General features: G+C 44.4%; 1 protein-coding gene across 2 annotated transcripts in view; it reads right to left on the minus strand.

The window, feature by feature from the left end:
• Positions 1–12,708, minus strand: part of DHX32 (DEAH-box helicase 32 (putative)) — a 57,577-nt gene that overhangs the window by 30,288 nt on the left and 14,581 nt on the right. For both annotated transcript variants that reach the window (XM_055345940.1, XM_055345939.1), the window contains exon 2: positions 6,584–7,099. In XM_055345940.1, the coding sequence (XP_055201915.1) occupies positions 6,584–6,865 (282 nt within the window). In that variant the 5' untranslated portion in view covers positions 6,866–7,099. The remainder of the gene's footprint in view (positions 1–6,583; positions 7,100–12,708) is intronic.

The following is a 12,708-nucleotide window of genomic DNA, read 5'->3' on the forward strand; positions in this document are numbered from 1 at the left end:
TCTCTGTGCCAACAGCAGACACCGTGCTGTTCTCATTATGTTCTCTCTGGGCGGGGCTTCTTCTTTACCCCCACATCCCTTACCCTCTCACCAAGGAATCACACCTGCCCCTACTCGAGAGTTCACTCCTCCCTCCATGGCTTCTCTGGGGAAGATGCCCCGCCCCGGGCGTCCAGAACCCCGTGCAGGTTGGCTCCCCAAGAACCTGGAGACCGTAATACCTGCACCTTTCTCTCAAGCACTTGGTTTTACTCTTTCCAGACGGAAACACTGGGTTCTAGGCCGCTTGGTGCCTTACGTAACACTGCGGAACGTGGCAACAGTTGTACAATCTGAAGAACAAAACAGGAAACTGCTCTTTTAACGCATGAAAAAAAATGAACCTGTTTACACATTTTCATGGGAGTCTGGGCAATTAGATAACACCCAAATTTATATATTTGGTTTAGAAACTCTCCCTACTAGAAATCACGACTGCAAATATTTTCCTTTTGAGCTTAACCTCACAATTGTTTTATATTCCCTCAACCAATTTTTTTTTTTTTTAAGATTTTATTTATCTGAGAAAAGAGCAAGCGCGAGGGGTAGGGGAGAGGGAGAAGCAGACTCCCGGCTGAGCAGGGAGCCCGCTGCGGGGGCTCGATCCCAGGATCCTAGGATCATGACCTGAGCCGGAGGCAGACGCTTCACTGACTGAGCCACTCAGGGGCTCCTCCCTCTGCCCATTTTTTAAATGCCATTTCCTGGACGTGTGATGTGCCAAGTGTGTTAAAGCCTGAAGCACGCCTCAGCTCTGTCCCAGCGCCCAGCTCAGCCGTCCCCGGGGCATGCGAGGCGGGCAATCCGTGTCACGGTGCACGGCGAGAACACGCGTCCCCGGGCTCGTACCTCCCGCCCATCAGCCGATGAGAGCAGGTAAGGAGTCCCCTGAGTAACCAGAACCTAATCTACATCGAGGCTTCACCAACACAAATCAGCAGCCGGAGTTCTCCCGGCTGTACACACCCAAAGTGAAGCAAAGGCGCTCCGATCTCCAGGCAACGGGCCCAGAGGCTGGCAGCTGGGTCCGGGAGTGCTGGGGTGCAGGGACGTTGGGGACCCGATCCAGGGGAGCAGCAGCGGCGGGATCCGCACTCGGGCCCCCGCCGGCCACCGTGGCGAGAGGACAGCCACGGAGTTACACCGCGAGAACTTCCTGTCCTTCCCCCCCGCTGCCAGAGATGCTCTCCGTTCACCGAACGGATACGTGCACACATGAAGTGAGACAGAGTCAGGTGTGAGACACAAGGCTACTCCTGTTAACACATCCTACCTGCAAAGGCCCCCAAACCCTCATTTTCCATTGCTCGTCTGTCCGTGACAGCCTGGTTCCTCTTCTGCTTCCTAGGACCATCGAGGCTGCGCCCAGTGCCAAGGCTCTGCTCGCTCGCCCTTATTTCAGGACCAGAGGCACGGGATCCAAAAGTGGAAAGGAACCGTAAGGACCATGGACTCACCCAAAGGTAAGAATCCTGACAAAAACATCACTGCAGAGCGCCTGTGCCTGAGCACACTCCCAAGGCTCCCACGGTGAGCCACGACGCCGGGATACATTACTGAGCACTCGGTCCCCTTCTGAATTAAGTATCCCATGTCCCTGGATATCATAATTTGTACATATGTTGACACTGAGTGAACACAGGTGGACTCTACCAGCAGAAAACAGTGGACAAGTTTACTCAATAGGGTGATGTTCTATACCATGTAGAGTCTGAATTTAGGTTAAATCTCAGGTACATTGCACTTACCCACCTCACTAACCCATCCATCTGTTTCCCGGGAAATTTTAGGACAAAAGCTAAAGAAGAAGAAGCAAAAAAAATAGATAGTTCTAAATATATTCCATTCTCTTTCAGGTTTTTTTTTTTTTTTAAATAAAGCTTCCCCTGAAAAAGGCAATAGGAAAAGGCTCTATAAATGTATGAAAGGTTGTCCTGTTTTCCCGAGGGCAGCCACAAAATGCCAGTTGCACCAAAGTGCGATGGATTTTTAAAATCCTGCAAAATGTCTGTGGTTCTCTTTAGAAGGCCTGGGTCTAGAGACAAACTTTTGTTAGAAAGGTTTAAAACTCTGAGGAACAAAGTAGTCTTGGAAGATCTCTCAAAAATAACCAGGCTGTTTCCAGAACTGAGAAAACAACCAGTGCTCCCACTATTTAAATTAGTTTGGAATAGGCCCATTTTCCCATCATCTGAGTCCTATTTTGATTTCTCCCACCCTGAAGATATACACTGACTTCTCAATTAACAGAAAACCAGCATTATTTGTGAAAATGGTTGAGAAGTCAACGATGACAGCAGAAGCTGCTGTTAGGTATTCACATAATATATTACAGATGATGATAATTCTTGCCCTTAGAGATCACAAATTCTAAAAGAAAAACGCGGGGTATATATTTTTAAATTTTTTTTAACCAAAAGTGTGGGTTAGCAATTCTGAAGCTACGTTAGGAGTATGTTCTAAGACTGAACAAGTAATGCTATCAGGAATAATGAGTGGAAGGTTTCCCACAGAGAAGGGAGCAGGGGGAAAAAAAAACTTCAAATAATTTTTTAATTTGCCATCTGTCCACAGAAACCAAGAATATTATAGCCAGTTTTCAACAGTAGCTTCTTGCTAACAAACCAAAACTTTAGGAAATGGGCAAGGTCATAATGAACCCTGTGGTGTGAAACTGGCATTGGCAGGAATTTGTGTTTTTTTAAGGCGCACACACAGAGAAAGAAAAATATATGTGTGTATATATGTAGAAAGAAATACACAGAGAAAAAGAGCTAGAAACAGAGAAGCAGAGTTAGAGGGAGAGGGGTAGCACACACACCCCCAAATTTACTTCATTGCTCTGTTATAGCTGGCAGGGCCGGGAAATAATGATAAGCCAATGGCAATGCCACTTAGTGCTCCAATCTTGGTTTCTAAGCACAATTCTTCACTAAAAGGAACCAGGGCTCCTGGTGGATGGAACCTGTAATGTCTTACTGAGAAAGAGCAAAGAAGTGCTCAAGAACCATGTGGTCATGTGAGCAGGACACAGAAACCCTGAAGGGGCTCCCAGAGGCCACATCAGGGACAATCTGAACTAAATAAATGGGCTTAGTAATGATTTATAATCCATAAAATAAAGAAAGAATTTATGTGCCCATATCGAAAAAAAAAATAAATAAATAACAAAGAGAAAGTTTAGCTTTTCAGAAGAATTCTAAATATTAACTGTAGGAATGTCAGAAGTAGAGAAATCACTGATTTGGTTACCTACCAGCATCATAATGTCAAAGAATGATCTAAGGATGCTAAATGTCAGAAGTAGAGAAATCACTGATTTGGTTACCTACCAGCATCATAATGTCAAAGAATGATCTAAGGATGCTAAAACTAGTAGGCAAACACACGATGAGAAGCATACTTTATATTGTCTCAAAGTATCTCCTCATATCTTTTACTTTTTTTAAGTGAATCATTGATTTTTTTTTTAACTCCATTGTGTAAAAACTCTTGAGAATATTTAACAGAAGATATACAAAAATGCTCATCACGGGGCACTCGGGTGGCCCAGTTGGGTAAGCATCAACTCTTGATTTCACCTCAGGTCTCGACCTCAGGGTCATGAGTTTAGGCTCCACACTGGGCGTGGAGCCTATTAAAAAAAGCCAAAAATGGTCATCACGACACTGTTGGAATAGGAAACTCTGGAAGCAACCCAAATGTCCACCATCAGGAGAACGGATATATAACCTGTGGTACAGTCACACAGTGGGACAGCATAAAGAGGAAAAGCACAGGAAACCCAGCTCTAAAGCATCAGGATCATGCGTGGTTCTTCAAGCACCGTTTCAAGACCATCAGCATCACCTGGGCTTGTTAAGCACCACGCTCTCCTCCCCACACCAACTGGATCAGAAACTGGGGCGGGGGTGGGGTCAGCGGGGCAGCAAGTCGGTTGTGGAAGGCCTCCAGGGGAGTCTGTTAGACTCAGGTTAGAGCATCACTGTTTTGGATGAATGTCAGTCACACCTGGGCAAGACAAGCTGGTCTCAGAAGAACACAATATGTCCACTTAATAGTGAAAAACTGGCTAACCGAAATTAATGGTGTTTATACCAAAAACATAGTAAAGCTATAAAGAAAAGCAAGAAATGATTAATACAAGTTACTTTGTGGAAGAAAGTGGGTAAAGTATGGGGAAGGGCCACACAACAGCCTCTGAGAATAACAGCACCTTATTTCTTCCATTAGGCAGTGGGTATGAGAATCTCCCCACATTTTTTAAATGATGGAGGAAGACAATACCTTTACGATGAACAACAAGGAAATCATCACCTCATTGCTATCAAATTTAATTAAAGTTAAGGGAAAAATCTTATTACGCTTCCTGATAGGATGCACCGAAGAGGACACCACAGCACTTCTGTGGTCTTCCTGCCGCAAACGTGTAACTGGAATCTAATCCTCAGGAAACATCAGACAGGCTCAGGGATGTCCTACAAAACACCTAGTGGTACTCTTCTGAAATGTTGAGGTCATGAAAGGCAAGGAAAAAACTGAGCAACTGTTTCAGACTAGAGGTGATTAAAGAGAAATGACAATTACATGCAATGTAATTTGTATTGGATTCTAGACCAGAAAAATACTTTTTTTTTTAATTATAAAGGACATTAGTAGGGAAAGTCCTGCTATTTGAATGCCTATATATTAGATAATCATGAAATGTCAATTTTACCTTTCTGACTTTGATAATTACAGTGTTGCTGTGCCCTGTTTTTAGTAAAACTTGAAGTATTTGGAGGCAAAGGCCATTATATCGTTAACTTTCAAAAGGTTCGGAATAAAAAATGTGCATGTCCGTGTGTCTGTGTGTGTGCATGGAAAGACAGAGAATGATAAAGCCAATGTGGTGAAATATTAACACTTAGGGAAGCTGGCTGGGTGAACAACATATGGAAAATCTTTGACCTATTTTTGCAACTTTTCGTAAGTCTGAATTATTGTAAAATAACAATTTCAAATCTTTTTTTTTTTTAAATTTTTAGTTATTTATGATAGTCACAGAGAGAGAGAGGGGCAGAGACACAGGCAGAGGGAGAAGCAGGCTCCATGCACCGGGAGCCCGACGTGGGATTTGATCCCGGGTCTCCAGGATCGCGCCCTGGGCCAAAGGCAGGCGCCAAACTGCTGCGCCACCCAGGGATCCCTCAAATCATTTTTTTAACTTGCCATTTGTCCACAGAAACCAAGAATATTATACCCAGTTTTCAACCAAGAATTCTTTTGGTTTGCTAACAGACCAAAAGAATTCGTTGTAACAATAACTCACTGCAACAAATAACAATTCATAGCAAACCCCTGACATCGGCAGCTCTAAAGAGAACCACCACCTATTGTCTATCCCTCCTCTCTGTAAGTCAGAACAATTATGTCTCAGAGGTAACAACCTGAAAGTGGCAATGCACAGAAGATATTCTTATAATTCCAACTCAGAAAGTTATGTGACAAATTATCAAATCCCCCTGGGCCGCTTTCGCCTTCTGAAAAATGAAGGGATTCTATTCTTTCAGATTATCTTTAGGGTCTATTCTAATTCTTACATTGCCAAGAATCCATACATGAATTTTGTAATAAACATACTTACTGCTTGCTTTATAATTTTTTTATAAATTTATTTTTTATTGGTGTTCAATTTGCCAACACTTGCTTTATAATTTTAAAGCAAAATATAAATACTACTAAAATCTAGAAGTTCAGGTGTAACCATAGCCTGGACAATACATTTTCATTAACTAGCTACCCTAATTCTATCCTCCATACTAGCTCCCAAAATGTATGACCTGTGGCCAGGATGGCATTTGGCCACTCACTTATTTCTTATAGTCTGGGAAATAATTTTCTTGTGCTGTTGAATTTCTGTCGCTGAACCAGCTTTGCCAATAAGCATAGCCAAACACCTCAATCATCAGGCTGCTGGGCACGCAGACACGGAAATTAATCTCCAAATCTATGGCAGGCAAATAACATCTATCACATCTTTTAAATGTAATACGAGCAATGAAACAATCTGAATGGATTTTTATCTACTATTCTGGAGAAAATTTACTGGTACACTAAACACAATTAATATCCACATAGGTATAATTAACTGTTATTCAGCTGACTTTAATAAACAAAACCAAGTAAGTAACTTAATTGTTGTGCCTGAATTGCTAATACTCTTTTTTTGTTCTATTTTTTTTGGCTTAGATAACATCATTATTAAAACTAAACACTATGCTTGGGTGCCTGGGTGGCTCAGTGGGCTAAGCGTCTGCCTTAGGCTCAGGGCATGATCTTGGGGTCCTGGGATCGAGTCTCACGTCAGGCTCCCTGCTCAGTGGGGAGTCTGCTTCTTCCTCTGCCTTTACGCTCCTGCTGTCTGTTTCTCTCTCAACAACAACAAAAAAATATTTAAAAACGAAAAAAAACCTGAACGCTACCCTGTGACATCATGCTTATTTTTAAGTAATAAAAAAAGTACAACACATAAAGCAAATGGTATTTTGTAGTGGCTACTCACCTGAGAGCTCTTGCCACATTTAGCATCTCCTGAAACGATCACAATTTGATTCTGAAGCAGATTCTCCATAAACGAGTATTTTTCTTTCCATATTGGAAGATCTTCTCTCTCTTTTAGAAGTTTATAATAACGTGATGAGTATGGCAAACCATCGAAAGGGTTAAGTTCCAAATCCTCACAAGCCAAAATCCCCTCCTCATCCCCATCACTGGAATCTAGGGATTCGGGGAAATAGCGTTTCTCAGAGGCAGAGTTTGGGCATTCCAGTTCTTCCTCTTCCATCTTGTCCACGAGGGAGCTCAAGCAGCTGGCATCCTATGTTCCAGTTTCTCCTACAATAACCCACTGCGAACAGGGTTGATACAGACTTGGACGTCTTAATCGCCAAGACTTTGGTTCAAAGTCTCCACAAGCTGAAGTCCTCAAATCTGCATCTGGTCTTCCTCGCCCGGTTACCTTCTGTGCTGGCTCAGGTAAGCACTCTTCTGCACGTTGAACGACCGTCCACAAATCGCACTATAAACACACAAAAAAAGGGGGGAAATCAGGTACACATACACGATGTGCAAAAGAAAGCAGCACAGGTGTTCAAAACAGAAGCAGTAATGGGTTTTTTTCTGTGAACTGGTTACTGCTGCCTATTTGAAAGACCAGGAATAATTCAGGCTAGCTCTTAAAGTCTGGTCAGCTGCAATTTTCTCCTGGCCAGCTTGGGGACAGTTCCACACTGGACCGGGTGCTCTCTGCCTAACCTCCAGCACAGGCCCTGACAGTGAACCAGGGGATGGGGGATGAGTGTGTGTGGGGGGTGGTACATGGTGGCTGTAAGGCTCCACCATGTGGTCTCTAGAGCCACCGCAAAAGAGATGCTGTATCCTGTCATGGGGAAAACTGTGAGGGCCCAGTGAGTGTTCCCCTAACACTGGTTTATTTTTAATTAAGAAATTCTCTAGCTTAAAGGAAGATTTTATACAAAATTTCATTTAGATTTGCTTATGCCGGTTTACAATGACAGGTAAGGAAAGTGGATTTCTTTTTTTCCCTCTCAGGCTACAGTTAGTTAGCTTTTATTAATGAGATCTTTTGTTGGTTTCATCAAACCAGAAACCTCACACATACTTCTTGAAATTCCAGGGTCTTGAGCCCAAAATGTCAGATTCAAGAGGCAATAAAAGAAAATATTTATTTTATTTATTGTCTTAAAGATTTTATTTATCTGAGAGACAGAGAGCATGAGCAGAGAGTGAGGGAGAAGCAGACTCCCCACTGAGCAGGGAGTCCGATGCGGGGCTTGATCCCAGGACCCTGGGATCATGAACTGAGCCAAAGGCAGATGCTTAACCGACTGAGCTACCCAGGCACCCTAAGAACATTTAAAATGAAGAAGTCACCCAAGCAAGGGCAAATTTACTCCAGTAACTTATTCCCTACATGTCAGGTAAGTGATCTTTCAATTATGAGTGATTTTTAAAAATCCAATCAATATTGCTGGAAATAAGCCCCTTTTCCCATTAACCAGGTAAAAACTAGAAACACAGAAGAAACCCAAGCAAAAAAAAAGAACACAGCATAGCCTATAATTCATGATATTCTCAGTTACATTACTCTTTTCACAGCACCCCATTTATGGTAACCATTGCTTTAGACGATTAGGGGGCTCACAGGGCTAGCTCCTCATCCTATGTAATACGACAGGCTTCTTCACTATTCAAGCCAGACTCCAGGGAAACACTCAGGAAGCGCTTGTTGAGTGTCTTCTTGGGGCTTCAGTTATAACACACGTAAGGATACTTTGAGGTCAGGACTTTTATAAACTCACACACAAATAGGCCAAAAGAGGGAGAAATTAATAACTAGAGGGAGGAGAGAAAGGATGTTTTAGCTCCTCAAAGGTAGAGTTCTTCAAAATCCATTCTGAAAGCTGCTGCTTCAAAATTAAAATGGTACAAAAACATAAATGTAGTATGGATGAACGGCACAGCTCTTTGCTGCTCCTATGGGTGAGACCAGAGCCACATGGAGCCAGCTCCAAGAAACACGATGGCTTAAGATCACAGGACAAGGGCAGCCTGGGTGGCTCAGCGGTTTAGCGCTGCCTTCAGCCCAGGGCCTGATCCTGGAGACCCGGGATCGAGTCCCACGTCGAACTCCCTGCGAGGAGCCTGCTTCTCCCTCTGCCTGTGTCTCTGCCTCTCTCTCTGTGTCTCTTGTGAATAAATAAATAAAATATTTTTTAAAAAATCACAGGACAAGCTAACTTTGAGAAGGTATCTAAGAATCAAAAAACTCCACTGCTTAAGAGAAGTTAACATTTGGTTTTACATTCCATTTTTCTTTATTCTGCTTAGAATTCCTTCTAGAGGTTCTCATTCTACATATAAATTGCTCTTCTTACGACCAATGATTGCCATAGGAACAATTTCTGAACTGTTTTACCAAAACAAAACAAGCTATTATTTTTTACCAAATAAACACCCTTGAAATGTGTCTCTTTGTCGTATAATGCTCCCTAAAGGGGCAATAATCTTCTAATTAAAGTAAAATCTTATTTATAAAGTATTGACCACTTTGAGCCTGTGGGGGAAGAGCCGAGTTTTACCAACAGTTATGTCTCCAGAGACTGGAGAGTCACCAGGCCCCCTCAGCACATGTACACAATCCAGCTCCATCACCCACTTCTATGTCACGTGGATTGAAGGTGGCCACACATGCTCTGCAGGCTCCCCTGGGGAGGTGGAGTCTACTTCCTCTGCCCCTGTCTGGCCCTGTGAATCACTGCGATCAAAAGAATGCGGTGAAGGGATGTTGAACCACATTCACATGACTGGAACACTCCCTCTTGGAGCCAGCTGTCATTCTGTGAGACGCCCAAGCCACCCGGAGAGGCCACTGGGAAGGGACTAAAGCTGGGCTTCCTCTGACAGACAGTATGGACGTGCCATGTGGGTAAGCCACGGGAGACCCTTCCCCAGGTCAGCTCTCCAGATGACCACAGGCCCAGCCAACACGACCGGCAAAAGCAGCACCCACGGCCACCCAGTCAGTCCAAGGGACCGTGCGTGAGAGGGAACACACAGAGTCACCACTTCTGTAGGTTCTCCGTTCCGGGGGTTTGGCCTTACAGCAACAGATACCCAGACCTCTGCCTACTAGAACAGCCTTTCTCTTCATGACTTGGGGTCACTGATACATCAGTTCCCAAACAGAAAGATGTCCTCAGACTTTAGTGTCCAAGGATCCACTGGTCCAGAGCCCCTCTTTTCTTTGAAGCAGGCTCCCTACGAGGAGCCCTGGGACTCCATCCCAGGACTCGGGGATCATGACCTGAGCCACCCAGGCATCCCCGGAGCCCCTCTTTCTGTAGGGATTCAGTACCCACGTCACACTGTGGTCAACATGCTTACCTAGTGGGGCCTTGGGGCCTTGTCTGCTTTTCTGACCAACTCTCCTACCAGGCATGTTAGAAACCAGTTAGGCTTGTTTGACAGAAATACTTATAAAGGTTGAGTCCTCAAAAGGATCTATATTGAATCCAAGGAGTTTGAGGGGCAGTTATGAAGTTTGTGACAATCTGTTTTCACTACTCAGAGGGACCCTCTGCTGCTCCGTAGTTTGAGTTCCAGATTTAGAGGGGGGCAGTGGTGGAGTTTTCATGATACACAACACCTCTCTGCGTTTATTCTGCAACTGGCACCAGCCGTATCAGTATTTTCTTAGATGTAATTAAATCCATACAAGAGATCCATGTTTTGGCCTTTGGCAGATTTAGCAGTACCAAGAAGGGAAAACAAATATGGCAGGTTACATGCCACTCAAAAGAAAAGTTAGTAAAATTTGTTCTGTTAGCAGTATCAGGTACATTTCACTACAAGAACCAGAAAGATTGGTTTTTGCTCCTTTTCAAAGCATTCTTACATATAAATTGTAGCCTGCATAATTTGTCAAGGACTGCCCTTTGAAGTGAGTCTAGTACAACTTTTAAATGAGCATTTATGAAAACAACACGGAGCTAATGTAACATGAAACTCCCTCAACAAGAAAGACTCAGAAGTTGATGTAAGATGAGCTATGTCTTAGTCATCTGGATCCTTGACTCTGATGCAGTTAATTCTAGAAATATAGTTCACAGAAAAGATAAAGTTTGCAAGGGATTATGTAAAACAAGATTGCAAAATTTGTCCTGAGAAACTCTGGGTTAGGTTTTACAGTTCAATGCTCCTCTTCGACATTTTCCTCTGTGTTCAATTTACTATAAATACATTCTTCACACCTATCAAATTCTCAAATGTACAACATTAGGATTTTGCAGAGATCGAACAGGGCCTATGTGGTCTCATTCAGTCTCACAGCTTTGGTGCCACCTATATGAGGAGGACCCCCATTTACACGTCCTGTCAATCCTCACTCTAATCTTCGGCCTCCTATGTCCTACTACTGCCTCATCACATCCCATGTGGATTTTTTTTTCAATTTTTACTTTTATTTTTATTTATGATAGTCACACACAGAGAGAGAGAGAGAGAGGCAGAGACACAGGCAGAGGGAGAAGCAGGCTCCATGCACCGGGAGCCCGACGTGGGATTCGATTCCGGGTCTCCAGGATCGCGCCCCGGGCCAAAGGCAGGCACCAAACCGCTGCGCCACCCAGGGATCCCCCATGTGGATTTTTAAAAGGCATCTCAAACTATGTCCTAAACCGATCTCTCGATATTTACCTCAAAGCCACAAACCTGGTCTTTTCCACACCAATTACTTCCTTTCCTTCAATTGCTCAGACCAAAAAATCTGAAGTTATTCTTGATTTTTCTCAATCTTGAATTCCACATCTGATCCTTCAATGGATGTACTAGGCTGATAAGCCTACAGAGATGTGCACATCCTAATCCCCAGAACCTAGGAACGTGTGCTTTGAAGGCCACAAAGGGCTGAAGATGTCATGAAGGTAAAGCCCTCGAGCTAGGGGCACTATCCTGGTGAGTCCAATCTAATCTTGAGAGCCCTGGTATCAGACCATCTTTCCCAGTTATATTCAGAGGGAGAGAGGACAATGGAAGACAGGCCAGAGCGATAGATACAGTGCTGCTGGCTTTGAAAACAGAGGGAGGGCCATGAGCCAAAGAATGAGAGGGTGGCCTCTAAAAGCTGAGTAGACAAGGAAACGGATTCTCTTCTAGTCTCCAGAAAGGAACACAGCCCTGCCGACCCCTTGATCATTCGATGGACTTCTAACATATCAGACTGGAAGAGAATAAATAACCACTAACTTTGCAGTGATTTGTCATAGAAGCAACAGAAAACAACCTGATCACGTCAGTTCTATTTTCAAAATACATCAAGCACCCTTGGTGCTCCGCTGGGAGCAGGTGGTCACCTGGATCACTACAGCAGCCTGCTGGCTCGCCTTCTGGTTTCACTCCTGGCCCTATCAATCACTTCTCAACCGAGTCACGGTGACCCCGTTAAAGGCAGCTCACGTGTCCTCTGCTCAGTCTCTACTGGCTTCCCATCTCATCTTACTCCAGGGAAAACCCCACTTAACAGGATCAACAAGGTTGGAGGCCCTGGGCTCAGCACAACCTTAGCCTTGTTTCCAACTGCTCTCTCCCCTTCCCCCTCCCCCTTCCAGCCACGTGGCCCCTGGATGTTCTAGAGACACCCTGGCACGGCTGGCCTCAGGACTGGCCTCAGGACGCAGCGCCTGCTCCTGGGGTTGAAATGTCCTTGTCTCAGGTGTCCCAGCGGCTAGCTCCCTTTCCTCGTAAAGGTGTTTTTTGTTTTTTTTTTTTTTAAGATTTTTATTTATTAATTCATGAGAGACACACACACACACAGAGAGGCAGAGACACAGGCAGAGGGAGAAGCAGGCTCCGCAGGGAGCCCAGTGCGGGACTCGATCCCAGGACTCCGGGGTCATGCCCTGGGCCAAAGGGAAATGCTCAACCACTGAGCCACCCAGGCATCCCCCTTGTAAAGGTCTTTATCAAATGTCAACTGGGTGAGGGGCTTACTGGCCACCCTGTCTAAACTCTGACCCACACCCCCTGCGACTCATACCCACTTCCCAGCCTCCTCCTGCTTTGTTCCTTCCCCTTGATGCTCACCATGGTCCAGCAAAGTCTACACTT

The sequence above is a fragment of the Nyctereutes procyonoides genome, unplaced genomic scaffold, assembly GCF_905146905.1.
Source record: "Nyctereutes procyonoides isolate TBG_1078 unplaced genomic scaffold, NYPRO_anot_genome, whole genome shotgun sequence".
Lineage (NCBI taxonomy): Eukaryota > Metazoa > Chordata > Mammalia > Carnivora > Canidae > Nyctereutes > Nyctereutes procyonoides.